Source organism: Chenopodium quinoa, unplaced genomic scaffold, assembly GCF_001683475.1.
Source record: "Chenopodium quinoa cultivar QQ74 unplaced genomic scaffold, ASM168347v1, whole genome shotgun sequence".
NCBI lineage: Eukaryota > Viridiplantae > Streptophyta > Magnoliopsida > Caryophyllales > Amaranthaceae > Chenopodium > Chenopodium quinoa.
In genome coordinates, this window is record NW_018744240.1 from 480357 (window position 1) to 500403 (window position 20047).

General features: G+C 33.0%; 3 protein-coding genes and 1 pseudogene across 3 annotated transcripts; 3 read left to right on the forward strand and 1 right to left on the reverse strand.

The window, feature by feature from the left end:
* Positions 1 to 67: 67 nt before the first annotated feature.
* On the reverse strand, positions 68 to 3589 carry LOC110694673 (annotated as a pseudogene).
* Positions 3590 to 5706: 2117 nt separating this feature from the next.
* On the forward strand, positions 5707 to 10320 carry LOC110694674 (probable inactive shikimate kinase like 1, chloroplastic). Its single transcript, XM_021871837.1, has 10 exons — positions 5707 to 5938; positions 6197 to 6246; positions 7226 to 7280; positions 7384 to 7456; positions 7558 to 7645; positions 8865 to 8947; positions 9059 to 9176; positions 9293 to 9371; positions 9466 to 9530; positions 9834 to 10320. The coding sequence occupies exons 1-10, from the start codon at positions 5770 to 5772 to the stop codon at positions 9900 to 9902; spliced, it is 849 nt and encodes a 282-aa protein (XP_021727529.1). The 5' UTR covers positions 5707 to 5769; the 3' UTR covers positions 9903 to 10320.
* A 143-nt stretch (positions 10321 to 10463) lies between these two features.
* Positions 10464 to 13489, forward strand: LOC110694676 (copper transporter 6-like). The gene has a single exon (XM_021871838.1). The coding sequence runs from the start codon at positions 10690 to 10692 to the stop codon at positions 11212 to 11214; it is 525 nt and encodes a 174-aa protein (XP_021727530.1). The 5' UTR covers positions 10464 to 10689; the 3' UTR covers positions 11215 to 13489.
* On the forward strand, positions 12769 to 13260 carry LOC110694768 (18.1 kDa class I heat shock protein-like). Its single transcript, XM_021871939.1, has one exon. The coding sequence runs from the start codon at positions 12769 to 12771 to the stop codon at positions 13258 to 13260; it is 492 nt and encodes a 163-aa protein (XP_021727631.1).
* Positions 13490 to 20047: the final 6558 nt, after the last annotated feature.

Genomic DNA, 20047 nt, shown 5'->3' on the forward strand with positions numbered 1-20047 from the left:
AAACATTAGCCTACATATACGGATGCATTAAATGATAAATTGTATAATACAAAATAATTTATAATAAAATCACTAAACATTAATCAAACAATAATACTTCTGATTAAAAATTTTATTATTATATATGTTTCTTTAGTTAATATCAATCAAGAGACACTATGAGATAATGAGAGTACAATGAAAATAAAATTATTAGTACAAAACTAATCATACAAACGCCTTGAATCTGTGCTGCAGCCCTTCTCTGGGCAGTGTTCGTAAGAGGCTTGATTCCATTTTTCTGAAGTTCTTTCTCAACATCAAGAAAATTGCGAGGCAATTCAATGCTTCGGAAGAGTTGTTTCAGATCATCATCTACCTTAATAGGAACTCGGGGATCATTTGGATATACTATATCTTCCTGTGAATCAAAGTTTGAGAGCAGCCAAACTTTTCGATCGGCCTTCAAGGCCTATGGAGAAAATACCACTATCAGCCAGGTTTTCCAGCAGTAAAATAAGGTTCAAAATTTTGAAATCAATGACAGACTAACAGTAAAACAAGGTTGAAATTCTGTTTTTTAAACCAATAAATGTGATCCATCCTTTGCAATCCATTAAGCTAAGAATCACTATTGACTGAATTCCACCATGAACAGCTTACAGCTTCAACAAACTGAATAATATTTTGCATTAATGGAGAAAGAACTTGGGAAAAGCAGAATAACAACAGGAACTAAGGAGGATGCTTTCAAATTTAAATAAAAATGATTCAAAGCAAAACTACCAAAATGCTAAATTTAGTTGACATAACACATGAGAGATGACCAGTAAAAATAACAGGAAAGTGGTTCATTACCCCCTGAACCTGGTATACTCGTTGAAGTATAAAGGTACCCAATTGCCCCCTTAACTTATTCACTAAGGCAAATTAGTCCTAACAAAACTTTCTATTAATCAGTATTTCACAAGGCATGAGATAACCAAATGTAATAGGGTTCCTACAGCTTGGGCTTACATGTAGAGGGATGAGATACTCAAAATTACCCACTGCCTCTGGAAAAGTTATTTCGAAGAACAGGGCAATGAGGAGTTGAATTACGCAAAGGCTCATATGAGTTTGTTGTGTCAAGGGATGAACCTTGGATGTACCTTATCAGATTTGAGGCTGAGGCAAAAGGGTCCAAGTACTATATAGAAGCAATAAATCTCACTCACCGTAACAATAAAAGATTAAAAGTTCCCAAAATGATTTGGGGTCAGCTAATATGGATCTTCAAAAGGTACCATCCGCAAAAAATGGAGCAAAGAAAGATAAGTGATAAAATGAAAGTCAGTGAAAACCAAGAAAAAATATAGTGATTTTAAACAATAAAAAATAAAAAGAGAGAGAGAGAGAGAAAAGCGGTGCAAAGTGAAAACCCAACAAGAGGACATAAAATATGAAATTTGACAAAGTTTTATAAAAAGGCTAAGGAGAGATTAAGAGAGGAAAAACATGCAAGTAAAATCACTAAAAAAAAAGTAGAAAACCATAACAAAGGAAAAATATATACTTCGTATATAATTTGCAAAACACAATGAGTTTAGTTGCAAGGAGTATATATACATATATAAAGTCATGACATGTCCTCGGTGTACTTTCTCTAAAACACCCCACCCTATCCAACACCATATTTTCCTCAACCCCCAAAAGACTCATATCACTTTCGTCACCCTCCAAGTTTTCTTAAATCTTCCACTAACACTTAAGAAAATAAAACAAAAACTGCAGTAAAAATAAATCAGATAACCCACCATTTACCGACTACGTCATCTTTGCACTTCTTTTCTTCCACACCATTTTCTGCAATTTCCAGATCCTCTACCCCAAAATGCCAATTTTTTCATATTTATTCTCCTCTCTACAAACTCACCTCCCTCATTCCCAAACTGTAACCACCACCCTAATTTCCAACTATCGATTACACGCCCGCCCCAACCACCACCACCTGAATCATGTCCTTAGCTGTGTGGAGTTAACATCATACAAATCCAATGATCAGCAATCAACTAGCCAACTCCTCACAAAAAAACTAGTCTCCTTGACTTTTTCCACACCATCATCATGAATTAGTCATCATCTCCTAATTACTGTCCACTTCCTCAGCATCAAGAACATCTTTCCTAGATTCCCCATACTGCTATATCTTCTCACAATATTGGGGAACTTTTTGGATTGATGGGAGATTATAGGGAAAAGAAGGTTAAGCAGGGAGTGGAATTCGTTACCTCAATCAACCAGCACAGAGTTATAATTTCATTCCTTTTACAAGTTCCTTGGCAGCACTCTTCATTATTTAATTTTATCAACTCCCTTTTCTTCTGAAAGAAAAGAAATTACAATGGTAAAAGTACATGTATGAAGCCTAATACCAACAAATGAGAAATAAATAAAATACATACATAATAAGACTAGTAACTGACTAACTAGTGAAAAATTACAAGTGCCAATTTTGGGTGGATTTATTGCCATAAATCATGTAGAAACCATGCCATGCATCATATATAATATAAGGTAATTGACCTCAATTAAATGTGAATAAGGGAGTTTATTTTCCCTATGAACCAACTTTGAGAAAAATTGCAAATGAGTAAACGTCAGATATTATGGTAGCAAATCCACTCTTCACCATTAATCGTTGATAAAGATGAACTATATGCGTACGTCACAGAGAGGACACATATATATATATAAGAATCCACTGGCAAATTGAAACTACTATTCCAATGATGCTGAAGAAAGGCTAGGAAGGAAAGGTTGAGAAGAAAAATTAGTTACCTGCAAGTCCTCCATCACATTTATATAAGAATCCTTTAAGTCAACGATTGGCATGCCTTCTGGATATCTCCGTATTAAGACAAGCAATTGGTCCTTGTTCTTAACTTCATGCTTTGACTGTAAGGATAAGGGAACTCAAAACTATTTAATTGGTAGGAGAATAAATGGTTTCACTATCAAACCCGATGAGCTGATAAATAAAAATCAACCACTGAGGCCTACCTTGTAAGAGAAACACTGCCCATCATAGCTCACTTTTGGGTTGTTCTTCAAACTTTCAAACACAGTTTTGTTTGCATAAACATCGACATGGCATACTTGATTGATTTGCTCAGGAGTTAAGGCTTCCCTCCGCTGCAACCAACCCAAAGACATTAAGCAGAATATCCAGCCAACATGTGATGCAGGATTATTTCACTACTTATGTTCTTGTCTTTGCTTAAACACATTCAAGGTTAACAAAATACTATCATCTATTAGTTAATATATTTCTCTTGGCAATTTGCCATAACTCAGTTCATAACCTGACAGGTACAAGTGTAACACAACAGCATGCATACCCAGCGTACCTCTAGAAGCAGATCAATGACACGCTTTATTTGAGCTCCAGCAGGAGCCTTCCTTATGCTATTAATGATCTGAAGCCTCTCGGGTATCATTTGAAAATTTGACAGGAGGCCTTGCATTTATAGATGGTTGAAGCTTGTTTTTCAGAAGCAATACTCGAAAGAGTTGACTGACACTTCTCTTGCTGTTTCCGAAACCTTGCTAAATTTTCTTGGAGTGACATCTATCACAACAATGGCATAAAGGAAAACCAAACAACGCAGTCATCAATGAAAAGATCAAAAGCATAGCAAACAAGAACACTAACAAATCCATCCGAACAAAGAAGGGGCGCAGTTTGATCCTCCAATGTATCAAAAACTAATAATAATCGCATACATATGGTTATACATTGATTTACATATGCTAACTATTAGCTAACAAGCACATAATCTGATAACAAAACCTTGTTTCCTACAGCAAAAAGGAGAATACTATACAAATTCATCACTTTTTTTCATGTAACAACTGACAAACTCTTAATGGGACAAACGGGAGGGGAATTAAAAACGGGAAAAAGTTTCGAATTTTATTTTGGATAATTAGTTTCCACTATACACTTGATTTGTAATTCATCTTATTGGGTACAATTAAAGGAAGTAATAGCCCTATAATTTCCCATCAAGAGGGCAAATTTCATTGTTCCCAGGTCCGTCCCTGAGGAAGGGCAGGTGGGGCGGCAGCCCTGGGCCAGGGAAAAGAGCTCTGATTTCATAGTTGAATCCTAACATTAAAGTGTTGTGCAATACATTAGCAACCAAATTTGATTCAATTATCTCATTATTTTAGGGATATTTGATTCAATTATCTCATAATTTTCGGGATATTTGATATGATGATAACAAATACAAACAACTTACCTCAGAAGCTGCTTCAATGGGGGATACAAGAACTAGATTCAACGGAGAACGGCAACTGCGCTTCAATGGAGAACGTTGAATGCGCTTCAATAGAGCAATTCAATGGGTTGGACGCCTTGGATCCCTATTAAAAGCCATGACCCATGACCCGCCACAGTTATTAATGGGTTACATCCGTCTAATAAATAAATAGGCTAAGTTTTTATACTATCGTCCAGTTAAGGGGCAAGGCAAACCTTTTAAGGGTTTAGAGTGAACCTGTTTTAAAAAGTACGGAGTATTAGTTTATCTTTACACTTTCATTTCTCAAATACTATCTTCACACACCAAAGCTTGTATAATTTGTTTGTAAGGTTTTTATTTATTTTTTTTATTTTTATTTTTATTTTTATTTTTTTATTTTTATTTTGAAAATGGCTGAAATTACATTAATTAAACTAAGTTTACAACAAACGAAAAGAAAGTATGATAACATAAGTCAATTACAAGTTATCAGGTCTTAAATGTGGTTAGGATGAGTTTTCCTCAAAAAAAATGTGGTTAGTATGACTCTTTTGTCGTGGCCATTATGGCAAATTAATTGTGTCATGTGAAGTGTAACTATGCAATTGTATAAGTAGTGTTACCTTTGTGGTTTTAATATCAGCTGACGGTCACCTACATTTTATTATAAATACAGTTGCAAACCAGCAAGTGTATGAGTTGATTAGTGATTTGTGTAAAACAGAAAATTATTAGTGAATAACTTTAGAAGTGACAACTGAGGAGGGATTACATGTAAAGTTTGGGGTGGGCAACAATTTTAAAAATTAACTAGTTTTTGATGCAGAACATAGTTGATAGTCATTTTGTAAGCAGAAATTTTTGTGAAACTTTAATTGGCCTTTCATAATTTGTAATGCTCTTATGGAGTTGTGGGCGTTGTGGCTCATTCGGATCCCCCCAAAAAGCGTTTCAAGTTAGAGAATTGATTACTACAATGACATATGATTCTTAACGTGAGTGCAAGGTTTACACGGTAGAGTTTCATGAAAGTAAAAAAAAAAAAAAAAAAGTCATAAAAATAAATTTAGTATGGTTATTGTTGATGGAGTATTGTTTACTTGATAAAAATGCATTAATTTACATACAATTAAGGAGTTTTATGTATCAATTTACCAATCAACTCGTTGTTATGAATCAATTAAGTGTAAATTATTACTCCGTAATTTCACAAGGTAAAAAGGACCCTCTTTACTTCCAAATAAATGGAGCTCAACCTTGTAACCTCAAAGTTGCCTACTATCTCCTCTAAATTTATTTATGTTGTAATTGCGAAAAATATGTTTAACATAATACTTGGTATGATTAATAAAACATCCTCTGTAGGTACACTCCTTTTGTGGACTATCACAAGGAGAAAAGTGAGCCATAAAAGGAATTCTATTGGACTCACGGACATGTATAAATATTATCCAAAAGGAATTAAAAGTAAAAGAGATCGTTTTGAGCAAAGTTCGTGGAAATGGAGATAAGGATTCGCCCAGCAATCCAGTGTATATGCAGGGGCAGCTCTCTTCCTTCAAAACCAACTTCATCTCTTCAATTTCCTCTTTCTTCTTCTCATTTCAGACCTCTCACTTACTTCCATCAATGGCAGAACCAACTCACCACTACTCGCTCACTCTCCGACGGTTACTTACTACTCTTCATTATCTCTTTTCTTATGTTTTTCTTTTCAATTTCTACGAATTTCCGTTTATTGCATGATGATTGTCTGTTGAATTGTTGTTTATCCCCCCCCCCTTTTTTAATTAGAATTGAAGATTTTGATGGTTATTTTAGATTGGGTAAATTATGGTGCTCTGCTGTGTTTTTAATTTGTTCAAAGACTGAATTTTGCTTTTTCTTGGACATTTTTGAGTATTTATGCTTCTGAATCTTATTTTCAGGAAATTTGGCAACCGAACCTGCTAATTCTCGTGGATCCCTTGCATTAAAGGTGCTTTTATGACCTTTATTCCTTGTATTATGCTCTAATTGTTCTTAATTATCCACTTTTTTGTATCAAATTTCCAAATTGAACCGTATTTAATCAAATTAATACAAAAACCAAAAAAATTAGGACTTGTAAGTAGTCATCATTGTTAGGATGTGACAATGAATTTGGAATATTGATTTGCAAAATAGAAAATTCTTGGTGGATGTAACACTGAGGAGTTTCCGGCGATGGGCATGGCTGGCTGTGGTGGCTGTCTTTGCTGTATCAAACGAGTGATGTCTTTGACTTATGGTGCTCGATCCCGGCTTGAACACCTAGGAGTGTAGATATAGGCACTCTTTAAGGAAGTCGTGTCTCTTACCATTTGGGTTTAGACTCCTGCACATTTTGGTGGCTAATTTTCAACATCACCCTGCAAAATTTCCATCCTCATACCTCACCATGCTCCCATGTATAACAATTAATCTGTTTTTGCGACTAGCTAGTAGCCACCAATACCTTATGAATGTATAACATATACAAATCACATACAACAACTCATTTTGTATGAAAATTAACTAATTAAATCCTTGCATCATATACAAAGAGCAATTCTTGAGTATAGCTTTTAATATGACCTCCTAAACAATATGAAGTATATTGAACTGTCAAATCCTTATATATAATAGCCTACTTGGTACCTCCTTTGGAAATGATTATGAAAATATTTTGGATTTTGAATGATAGTGATGCAGAATTAGATGTTTTGCTAACTGTCCTGTCAGCTTCTACATGATGTATGTAGTTACATCTTATATGAAATCATGTCTTGATGTAAGTTGCTCTTTTTTGGTGGGAAGTTGATCCTAAATAAGTTATATATGTGCAAGGTTTTCCTCCTTTTTGTGCTCTTAGTTATTTTGCAATCTAACTATGATCAAGATATTATTTAGCTTGTGATTTCCAGTGCTTATTGTTAACTGTTTCAGTCTTAATTTAGAAGAAGGCAACAGATATATGCGCAGACCTGAAAGGAACGTCAATATTTCTCGTGGGTAGGCCTCAGTTGCACTTTAAAAATGTTCTTGGATGATGTACACTCAATCATGATTCTGATATGTTGGTCTCTATGTCTTATGTATAAATACTTATGCAAAGGTATGAAGAGTGCAATGAAGACCAGTGTGGGCAAGCTTATTGCAGATGAGTTACGCTATTACTACTTTGATAGGTTAACTCATTTTCTTTTTCCTCTCTGACTAATATGCCATTTGCAACTTGAAGTCAGATGCACTTAAATTGTTTCTTATTCGGTTTTGTGGTCGTTTTCAGTGACAATGTAGTTGAGGAGGCTGCTGCTGAGGATTCTTCCGGCAAATCTTTTAAAGAGAGGGATGAAGATGGTTTTCAAAAATCGGAGGTAGTTTTTCATCAGCAGCTTGTGGGATACTGGATACTTATGTGGTGTTTAAGAATAAAATTTCTATGCGCTATCATGACTTATTATCTATTAATATTTCTTTTTCTTTTTTTTTTTAGTGTTAGAAGTGCAAAATTATGGTCCCATGTCAAGAAACCTTCTTAAAATATGTATTATCAGCTTTGAGTTTGTCGAACTTGAAGTAACCCCTTGCCTAGTATACTAATCCCTGAGAAATGTGATTGACCTCTAGAAGCATAGGAAAAACTCTTATGCGAGCTTAATAAGAACTGTCCATATTTTCACATAAGATGCTTGGTATCTAGATCCATCAAGTGCCAAGCATGAAGGAGACTCTACTTTGATCAATAGAGCCCAACTAGATCCCTCTATTGAAAGAAAAAAAAAGGAAAGGAAAAGGAGAGGGTTGATACTATCATTTTGAATCATGTAGATTCAGATCATCTAATCACTAATCGCACCAAAGCACAAATTCACCGTAGACGGAAGAACCAAAGCAAGCCTTTCCCCTCAATCTAAACCTAATGGACCTTTGTTAATGATAGCAAGAGCCTTTGCTTCCTGCACCCCTAATTGTTTGTCTATCATTAGAGTTCACTCAGGCATCTGTCCCTTTTTCATTTTACTAATACAATATTAGTAAAATTTCACTCAATAATTAATTCAATAAACTATTATTTGGTACTTGTAAACAGTGGATATGGACAACACTTTTGGGACAGTATTAATTACAAGGAAGAAAGTACTGTGGAAAGGTACATTGACATGATTAGCATTAGTTGTTTTTGTCTCTGGGATATTGCACAATACATAAGAAAATTTTAAAGAAGGTGAAGAGCGTCTCAAAAGGTCCTTTTCATGTTTATAGTTCAGTTTGAACTTTGAATAGTTATCTGGTACCATCCCTCTGTGAACATCCCCAGAGGTTAGCTAAGAGCCTAAGAAATTAGCCATGACCTAAGGATACAAAATGAGCTATTGGTGGCGTTGTTGCTATTAGTCTGGTCTTTCTCATTGTGTAAGCATATATGTCAAGCTGATACACCAAATGCACAATCCACCCGTTCCATCAAGCAGTGGCTATGTTTGCCACATTTTCTACCTATTCTATGGAATTTTGTTTGTCAGTGTAATAAATGTTTAATTAGTTAGGCAGTTAAGACCTAGAAATTGCTATAATATTATTTTTTTCTCACAGACTGAAGTGTTGAAGCAATTATCATCATTGGGCCGACTAATAGTCAATGCTGGAAATGGTGCAGTTCAGAGTATGACTAATTTGTAAGGATGTATTTGTGGTTGTCCTTGTAATGCTCTTGTGCACATCATGTTATTTCACTTCCCATAAATACATGTTCGGTTTTGTGAACTGTTTCCTGAATAATTGTGAAGGGCTCTACTACGACATGGAATCACAATATGGATAGATGTTCCTTTAGACATTATAGCAAAAGAGTCCATTAGAGATGATGAACAATCTACTACGTCTACTCCAGATACCTTCTCTGAGGTCTGATTCTTCCATCACTTGATTCTTAGGAGCAACTCTCGCTTTTAGGCAATGTCAGGTTTCTAAGCAAACGTATTTCCCACTGTATTAACATTAATGCTGAAAAATTATGTCAGGCTTTGGATCAGTTAACTCTGCTTTGTGAAGAGAACAGAGGTGGATATGCTACGGCAGATGCAACTATTTCAGTGCAAAGTAAACTTACTACACTTTGTTCTTATGTTGTAAGATATTATTGCAAACTTTACTTATTTTCTCATTTCTTTCCTATGATTTTTGTTTTTGACAGCGGTGGCTACCAAACTTGCTTATGATGAATATGAACAAGTTACTGCAGAAGACATGGCACTGGAGGTACCCTCTCCTCCTCCTCTCATGCGCTTGTTTATTCAGCAACTCTAGTCTCCTTTCTGTGAATAGTTTCACTTGCTGGATTTTCCAAGCTTTATTGTTTATTAATATGATAGAAGCCTATAGCTACCCCCCACTATTTTTTTTAACTTTCTTTTGGGTTTAATTTACTTTCAAACCCTGTAAAAACAGGGCGGGGTAGATCAAAGGCTCAAGTAAACTAAAATGCACATATTAAATTTGACAACCCCCTGATTTGTAGACCATGAGTAAGTGTTAACCTCCTCTAGATGTGATATATTACAGGTTTTGTCGCAGATAGAGAAGCTTACAAGAGTGAAGAAGCTGATGGAAGAAGCTGGAAGGCCTTTTTAGTTATTGTTGGCTCCTCCAATTCCATTTATGTATCTGTTAAGTCCTGGTTGGTAAATTACTAAATTGTAAGCATGATGTGAGCAAAATCTTGTACGAAGTACAAACTACGAGTAATTGCTACAACACTAGCATTTCTAATCTAAATTTTTAATTAATAAAAAAAAAAAAAAATTACTTATGCGTTGCTTGCAGTCTAGAGATAGCACAAATCTTTTCCTGACATTATATCCCTACTTTATTATTCTAATACCACATTTTATGGCAGCTCATTTCCTTGTGAAAAAGCACATTCACATTCGGTGCAAGCATAAGATAGAATTCTTCCTGCTGAAAAAGCTTCTCGGTGTCTGGTACATTTTAGATTATGTCTTTCATTTTAAGCTTTCACCCTTTGCTTCTTTATATTTTAATGGGAAAAAGAACGAAAACATACATAAAGAGAAAAGACCCGTAGTTATGATAGTTTTATAGACTTATTGTATTAAGATTTTGTTTGGTAATACTAATTAGTATTGATCAATTAGTTTATAATACAGAGTGATATATTGCTGAATTTGCAAATAAGAATCTGTTATTTATATAACCCTTTTCTTTTAGAAGGAGCAATCCTTTACTTTAAAATAAAGTGTACATAGCAACAGTTTATTAGATTAAAACTATATTCCTATAAACAGAAATCAAAATTCTATATAGAAACCCTCTGGTGTCAATTAAATATCACTCGCCTTTGATCATATAAAATCCCTACCCTAGTCATCATAGGCAATACTGCTAGTGCTAAACTATAATGCAGTATCTCTTCAAAACCATTCATCACCAGATTTACCATCACAATCTCACTGCACTACCTCCACTACCGCTGTCCCCATTTCCATCCCCGTTGCTATCCCCATCACCATCATCTTCAATTCCTACTGGGACCCACAAGATGGCGTTCCACACGGCATTTTACTGGGGCAAAGCACATCAGATTCTGTTCCCTGGCTGGCCTGGTACAAGTACTGGTATGTATGTTGTGGCTGTGTTGTTGGTCTTCTCCCTAGCCATTTTGGTAGAATGTCTCGCCTATTGCCATATCATTAAACCCGGCCCAAACCAAGTTGCAGCCTGCTTTTTTAGAACCGGGATGCGAGCTATCCGAGCTGGGATGGCTTACATGGTAATATTGGCTGTTATGTCTTACAATGGCGGTATATTCATAGCAGCCGTTGTTGGACATACGATAGGGTATTTAATTTTTGGAAGTGGGCTTTATTTGAAGTCTGATGGGCGTCTGTTATCGAATTTTGGAATTGGGCATTCCAAAATATGATGCATTCTTTGTTCTTGTGTTTGTGTTGAACACTTGAATTGTTAAGTTTGGAGCTTTACGCTGCATTTGTCAGCAGATTTTTTTTTTATTTTTTTTTTTTCCTTTGGGTGAATTAGTGATGGTAAAACCAAAATTGCGAATAATTTGTGATTACTTGGGAAGTAAAGTAAAATTGCAATGCAACTCCTGATGAATAATGAACAAACTCACGCTGATGAATGCCGCAGTGTCAAGTAATCAAAATCACTAGAACCGGTTTACATTCAGCTCTGATTATATTATCTACTTCGTAATTTCTAATTATTGAAAAGCATCACATCATATGACATAACATTACACTAAATCATATTATAATATCTGAATTTGTAATAGTACTAAGATAGCTTGGCACGAAAGAAAAATGATATAGATTTATAGTCTTTAGCAAATCATAATTTGTATAATTAACAACAAATAATGGCAAAACTGTATCTGTTAGTATTATTTTCTAATGCCTGCATCATGCAGTCACGTCTATGACATTTGATTTGGAATATAAGTTAGATAAAGAACTCACCCCATTCACTGAATTTATATTGGCCGTAACATCTAGATTAGATGCAACCAATTATAGACAACTCCCTCTCAACCTTCCCCAAAAAAACAAAAGATAAAAACTAAAATAAATTTGAATTGATTAAAAACAATAAAAGAAGAGAGAATCTGATTCTGCTTGACAATAATTTTTTAAATGCATATAACATACCACCTTCTAACACAAAGTATATCAGATGTGATTCTCTGTTCCTTCTATATCCTTCTGTTTGGTTGATGGATTAGGGTAAAAAAAAATAAATAAATAAAAAAAAAAAAAAACAGACACACACTTGATTTCGGTTTCATTATATACTTGCATTGTAATTTACCTGATTAGAGGTCACAACCTTTGATATGTTGCCCGTGTTAAGTAAATATAGGTTCTCAAACCATAAGGAAACTCCGTACAAAGGCTAGTCAATGAACATGTTATCCAAAAGTAAATCACAATTTTGTGCTTGATAAAGTTTTATTCCCTTTGTCAAATTATTATCGAAGTTGAATTATGTTAAAATCACTAATTTTATTGTATGCTATTTCATAAGGTGAAAAGTACAAGCCTTACCGACCTACCAATACTCAAACATGACTTTGGAAAACGAAGGTGGGAATCGAACTTCTGTTGAGTTTTTTATTTTTGGATTAAATTTTTCGAGTAGTGCGGTGCTCTCCCTTTATTCCTTTATTTTATTACCCACATTTCATGGTACAATTTGCATACACCTAAAAAGTAAATTCGATCCTTAGAAGGTGCTGGTAGGTTCCACGGCAAGGACAAGATCCTTAATTATCCATCACAACTTGCAAATAACGCATACAAAACATGATCTTAAATTCTTAATAACCCATTTTTCTCATTATTTTTCCCTATATATAACCCTATTTGTCTGCAGCAAACAATCCAACTTGTGTGCGAAATTCAACTCAATATCAAATTTGATCTCAAAGTTCTAAGCTTTAAAACCCTAACCCATAAAAATGCAATCCATGATGCCATATCAACGCGGCTTCTTTGGCCGCCCTCTAGAAGTGTTTGATCCTTTCTCCCTTTACTTTTGGGATGACTTTCCCTTCGACTTCCCAGCCTTCCGAGCACCACCACTCATGCCTCCTCCACGGCCACTACTACCGGAAATGAGGGGAATGGTGCCTAGGACTAAGATTGAGTACAAGGAAACCCCCGAAGCTCATCACTTCAAGGCTGAGCTTCCGGGGGTGAGAAAAGAGGATGTGAAGGTGAAACTAGAGGAGGGTGGGAGGATGATCCATGTCAGTGCCAAATCGAAGCGTGAGAATGAGGAAAAGAAAGACAATTATCATCATGTAGAGCGCGGTTATGGAGAGTTTATGAGTAAGTTCACGTTACCTCCTAATGCCAAACCCGAGCATATGAGGAGCTCTGTGGATAACAATGGAGTGCTCACCATCACTATTCCTAAGGAGAAAATACAGCAATCCAATTACCAGTAACCTACTCCACTTTGTACCATGTTGGAGTATAATGCTTTAAATTAATGCATGCATGTCAAGTATTTATGTTATTAGTACCATGACATGCCATTGAATGATACGTTATATATAACGAATAAACGCATATCTTACAAGCTTCGGATTAAAGTTGTACACTCCCGTCACTCTGTATAGTTAAGAGTACCTTCTACTTTTTAATGAATAATGAATAATAAATTTATTGTGAAAACGACGTGATTTTTTAATTCAATGGATGGTCGAGAGTTACATACAGTACAAGTTGTACACCAGTTCTAACTCTTCTTAGTACACTTAAGTGCACCTACTATCTACATCTCGCCTTCATGTTTAACAAGATGACAATTCGTGAAAGGCCAGGGTAGTTAATGATAAATTAACCGTACATGAATATTTTGTGCATATTATTAACGCCAATTGATCAAAATAAAATTTGTTGCTAACTTGCTATCAATCATCTCAATGTCCAGTGTGCAATGGGCAACCCCAAAAGAATCCCTCTTGGTCCCGTTGATAGATACAGTATTGCCAAGGATGTCACGGGGATAAGTTATAGACTTTAATGTTATAGAATTATTCATACAAAACAAAACCGAATGATATGGAATAAGTGTTATATAAGTACGCAACGTCTATGATGGATTCGGCACATATATATGTGTAATACTCGACACTCGTAGTTGCTACTTTGTATGTATGACGTATTTTGTAACTGCGGCTAGGAAACTTGAGAGATTTTCTTTATGAAATCGTAGTTTTGGAAGAATTAAGTCTGAGCTACAAGCTTTGAAATTGACTTTTGTAATCAATAAGGTATCAAATTAAGCTCTTGAGAAACTTAAACTCAGGCTAGCAATCACCTCGCTCAATTAGCACCCTACTTCCAACATTCTTGCACCAGTCAAAGCTCTTGAGAAATTTGGCCTAATCTTCTTGATGTGGTTCTCTCAAGCATCTGTGATAGGTTGTAATCAATAATTTGCCTCATATATGTAACCTCGGAGAATTTTGGTAAAGATCTCGAGTTTTGCCAAAATTCTGTTTTTATTATGGAGTAATGAACAAAGTTGAATGCTCGTTTTGAATTGAGCTTGAACATAAACAAATCGAGTATATTATAAGTTTATGAATAATTCATGTAATTTGAAAAAGTTTTGTTGGACAAATGGTTATTATTTATGCTTGTAACTAAATAGCTTGCGATAAATAAATCATAATGTGTTTTGAAACTCGCTTTTAAATTGGTATGATTAGCACGCAAACAAATCAAATTCAAAATTGGAACCCTGGTCTTAATCGTAACAAGCCCAAACATAATTTTAAACTTGAATGATAGGTTAAGTTTGACTATTAGTTAGATGAGTTTAAACATTAACATACCATACTCGAGTTACTCACATCCTTGTCAATCACAAACCAATGTACATAATAAAGAGATCGACATTAGGCTTCAGGTGGGTAGCAATTTCAAAAATAACAGATATTCTCCCTCCACAATCAACTTAGCTTTTATGTCACAAAATTAAAAGCAAGACATTACTCCAAAGCTATAACATCTTCAAATGAATCACACCATACATAATCTCGATCTAGTAAAGACGTAGAGTATTCAATTAAGCGGCCTCATTAACCTCTCTAATCACCAACCAAGTTGATTACAAAATCCAATTACAAACACATTATACACAATTTACAAAACTTAGAAAAGGGTACAAGAATAAGAAAAATCAGGAGTGGGAAAGAGATGAGAAGTGGGGCCAGACAAGACACAGTCAAATCTTAGAAAACAAAACATGCCATTAAAATTCTCCATTTCTTCAATTCATGTCCTGCCCTGCGCCAACCCACTTCATTCCCACATCTCACATTCCCACTACTTCTTCACATGGCCCCTCTTTACTTTGTTATCCTTCTCATTTTATTATTTGGTCACTTATTATCTTGCTTTTGTGCTATCCGATCCTAACCTAAGATGACCCGACAATCTCAACCCAAATTTCACTTATCATTGCTACTCACGACTCAGAACCCTAGTTGAGAACTCGATAGTCATCAAACCGTACCCGAAACAGGATTCAACTTTTGTGCAATCCTAACTAAAATGTTTTGATTGTAGTAGTATGACAATATTTGTACACTAATATATTTAAAATAAACATTTTCAGTTGAAGTCTTGCTATATTTGTTTTATCGTGTATTTTACTAAATCTATTTTTCAAAAAATTTAGTAAAATAAAATTCTAGACAATATAATTTTCATTAATACTTAATTATATAAAAATAGGTCAAATTAGTGCATCAACATGTTTGCAAATTTTGACTGTATCAATTATTTTGGGACAGATGGAGTAAGATTTATTCTAGCTAGTAGTATAGTTTGAAATTTTCTGATCAGGTTTGATAATATGAAGTAATATGGATATATAGGTAATAGTGTAATACGTAGTACTTCGTATATTCTTGAAAATATTGTAATTTTAAGCTACAAGTTTGTGAACCAGCTAACGACAAACTTAATTTAATATAGAGTAATATCTTTCAAGTTAGTCCCGGTGGCATTGGATAAAATTACTAAAACTAAAATATTAAATAAAGACAAGCATTAATTACACCAATTAACGTGTAATTTTGACATGCATTCCCAAATTATATTTTTTAAGAAAATATTTTAAATGGTTTTCTAACACCTTAGGAGAGCTCAGCTCGTTAGAATAATTTTATTTTATTTATTTTTTCATGTCAACTAAATTATTGAAATCATACAAAGTACTACGTACTAAATATTTTTAGCTTCGAAGCTCAATCTCAAATTGAATCCCCCTATCCCATTTTTGTGTCTTTATACACCATTACACTTGTAGTTATATCACATCACTCATTTTCATTACTTGACGTTAAATTTACAATTTTAACCATCACTCTCGTAGCACTCAACTTTTTAATGTATTTATATATTTATATATAAAAACACTAATTAAAATGAATGGAGACGTTGTAATGGACAAATTAAGAAACAATGTTACATTGCATTATTACGTCCCATGCATGCATATCCTGATGAAGTAATGAAGGTACATGGTACAGTAGCTAGTACACGTACATTATTTATGAAAATTGGAAATTTAATAATCGAAAATAGCTAATTGCTTGAGTAACGAATGGACCACAAATGGCGGCATTCATTGAGGCCTAGATTTATGCATACAATGGCTAAGCTTTAGCGCCGAAAACCATTCTTAGCAGCACTATGCGGCACCGGTAGTTATGTTGTCAATTGTGGAGCCATGACATGTCAACTTGTCAAGAACCTCTTCAAACTCCTCCCGAAAAAACGGAGGTAGATTGCTTCTTGATCCTTCTATTATACATCTAGATGTATTATCTTTAGTTTGATATATATGATCTGATGAACTCCAAACCTAACATATCTCGTGTAGTGATTTATCTTATACGGGTAACATTTATAAAAAGTACTTTATTCTATTTTTGACTAGGTTTATTTTACGGTATTATTTATCATACCTTACGGAGTACAATAAATATTTACATGTTTCTCTCTTTTCTGCCTTATTTAACTTTTTTCACCATTTTCTTACATCCATTCACACATTTCAATAATTTATTGACTCACAAACCTACAAGAAGTAACAGTTAAATGAAAAATAACGAGGCAATATAGACTTTATTGTTATATTATTGTACTGCTGCAATGGTGTTTATCATTTAACTTTGGTATTTGAGTTTTGTTAGCTTGTGTTTAACGATCACTACATGCGAATCTTAATAGTGTCTAATTATAATTTTAGTTCTAATTATACAATCGCATTCTAGCTTCAACTGCCATAATTATCTGATTCTCCTATAATGTTTTCAGCTAGAGTAAATTAACTTAAATAATACGGAGTTATGTAAATAAAATAAATTGTGAAGTGATAGCCGAAATTCTAGACATTAGATGAACATTTCCTAAGCAATAGGCACATAATTTAAGGGAGAATCTTGGACTGACTCAACTTATAAGCTTTACCACTTTACACCGTGCAATTTACGTTGATTATCGCAATAAAACATACGAGTATACGATGACTGACCACAGTAAACTTACAGAAAACCTTAACTGTCATATCTCACAAATCACAACTACTCACAACAATCATTCATTTATTGTAAGACACGCGCCATTTATATGTATACTTCTTCTGCTTCGCAAATATTGTATAAGTCACACTACACATTACGATTAGTATCTCTTATAGTACTAACCCACTCAATTTTAAGTTTTAACCGCTTGTTGTGGTTATTTTTATTTTGACTAGTGGGTGCTTTATTCATATACACTATTAATTATTTTTTGGTTAACCACTCTGCTTTTACTTACCTAGATGATTATACTATCTTCCATCTCATAATATAGAGCATATTTCATTTCGTACAATCTTCAATAGATTAACTATCGATATCTTTATCCACAAATCAATAAAATCTACTCTTTAGGTTCGGACAATGTCTTGTATCGATATCTCTTCTAAATGTTCATTTAATGATATTTACATTAAAAGGACGTTGAACTGAAATTTACTCCGTCTGTCTCAGAATAACTGACACAGTCAACTTTGCACATATGTTGATGCACTAGTTTGACTTTATTTTTATATAATTATTAAATATTAATGAAAATTATATTATGAAACTTTATATAAATACCCATCTACCAACATATTTTATGATAAAATATATTTTTATTCTGTTTGTAAAAATTATGGTCAAAGCTAATACATGAATAGTGAAAAAAGTCCAACGTCTCAGTTATTCTGGAATAGAGGGAGTGTTTATTTAAAGTGAATAAAAAACTAAAGGAAGTATACATGAAAAAAAAATTATAATCATGTAAAGTTTTATTAAGCAACTTTATGGATTAAACTATATTTTAGAAAGATTTTAAATTTCTAATCTAATATATATATTAATTAATATAAATAAAGTAGGCATTTTTGGAGAGCATTCGGCGCGCCACATAAGCAAAGGTATATTTTCGACCAATTAAAAATTAGATTTCTATTTTATTTAAAAAATTCGTTTGCCACCTAAACCAAAGTGACGAATGAGATTTAAGAATTTTGCCACGTAAGTAAAAACAACGAATATTGATTTATTAGGATTTAATTTATTTAAAAAACTAAAAATTATCTTTTAAAATAATCATATTTAGATATAGGATTTATATACCTACTATTATAAGATAAATTTTGATAGTGTTTATGATAAGAAATAAAAATTATTCCTTAATTATAATTAAATTAAAATTTGTGATATTTACCATATAAATTGACGCATCATATGACACCAACAAAATTTCGTATCAATACAAAACCAAGCCAAGAAAATTTTGTGTCATTAATTTTGTGTCAATTTTATTAGGTCATCAATGGCTGGGTAATTCTTAGCCTAATTTTTAAAACCCATGTTTAAATGTATATTTGTGATTATTGCTTAAATTGTGTTTATAGGGATACTTAATGACTATATGTTTATGTTTTGTTTACTAAATTTTCTTTTTACATGCAGATATAATTTAATCAGAGAATTATATTTGAGCAAAAATCTTTGGAATATCAAAGTAAGTGTTTCTCGCCTGATGGTCCTATTGGATGAGGAGGTATTACATCTTTATAAATCGTTTACCTTTATTAAATCTTTTATCAACCTTTTAGTTTTTTATCAATTAATTTTATGATTAAAACAAATTTTTTGTGATTTAGGTAGCTTAATTAAGTCATAAAATTAACTTAATTTTATATTTTTAATTACATGGTGATTACGTTCATGCCTCAATTAAAGTCAACTTTGTTCAACAATTTTGTTCAAAATTGATTGAAGAAAAAGTTTACTCCATTAGATACTTTTCAGTCGTTACAAATAAGAAACAATATCGCACGCATTGTCAGCGACAACAAAATAATGATTCAATTTTCTAAAATACTATTGTTTGGGCGATTGAGAACGATGAAAAAATTCCAATGCATAGATTTAATTTTGTATGATTACAAATTTTAGATTAATTTCACAACAATTATTCACTTTCTGGTAAATATTTTAATTTATTTTATAAGACTATAAAGATTTATTTTATATAAATTTTATTTTTGCTAACATGTTCTATTTATCCACTTTTATTAGATGGAAGAAATATGGGTGTGAACAAAGTTGTTGATCCTATCGAATTTTTTTTTTTAATACAAATTTTTTTACATGCAAATATTACATCTAATAACTATTATTTTTAATGTTCTTATCAAAATATTTATTAGGGGAACAAATTACATAAAATTAATTTAAAATTATCCTTAACAAACAATAGCAAAGTATCAAAAATATTATGAGTATGATCTAATTACAAAAATTATTTTTATGAGATTTTATGTATAAAAATCCGTGGGATATTAGGATTTAAATTATTAAAAAAAATAAAAATTATCTTATGAAATTAATTGTTTTATCTAAATACCCGATTGATAAGATTTTTTATTCATAAAAAAAATTTAAAACTTATAAAACTTTACCTTCTTTAAACATTTTATGTCTAAAAATTTGAAAAGACGGATAATTTGTTAGAGATCACAAGAAATATACAAAATGATATATAGATTTGAGAGTTTAATTTCAAGTGTAAAAAGCAATGAATTATGATTTAGGATTTAAATTATTTTAAAAATAAATATTATTATCTTTTCACATTAAAGATTTATCCTAATATGTAATCAATGAAATA

What these genes read in the sequence shown, in the direction of transcription:
- LOC110694674 (XM_021871837.1), top strand. Translation starts at nt 5,770, where the DNA reads ATGGAGATAAGGATTCGCCCAGCAATCCAGTGTATATGCAGGGGCAGC. An exon ending in TACTCGCTCACTCTCCGACG is followed by an intron (nt 5,939 to 6,196) that starts GTTACTTACTAC and finishes TCTTATTTTCAG; the next exon opens with GAAATTTGGCAACCGAACCT. An exon ending in CGCTATTACTACTTTGATAG is followed by an intron (nt 7,457 to 7,557) that starts GTTAACTCATTT and finishes GGTCGTTTTCAG; the next exon opens with TGACAATGTAGTTGAGGAGG.
- LOC110694676 (XM_021871838.1), top strand. Translation starts at nt 10,690, where the DNA reads ATGCAGTATCTCTTCAAAACCATTCATCACCAGATTTACCATCACAAT.
- LOC110694768 (XM_021871939.1), top strand. Translation starts at nt 12,769, where the DNA reads ATGCAATCCATGATGCCATATCAACGCGGCTTCTTTGGCCGCCCTCTA.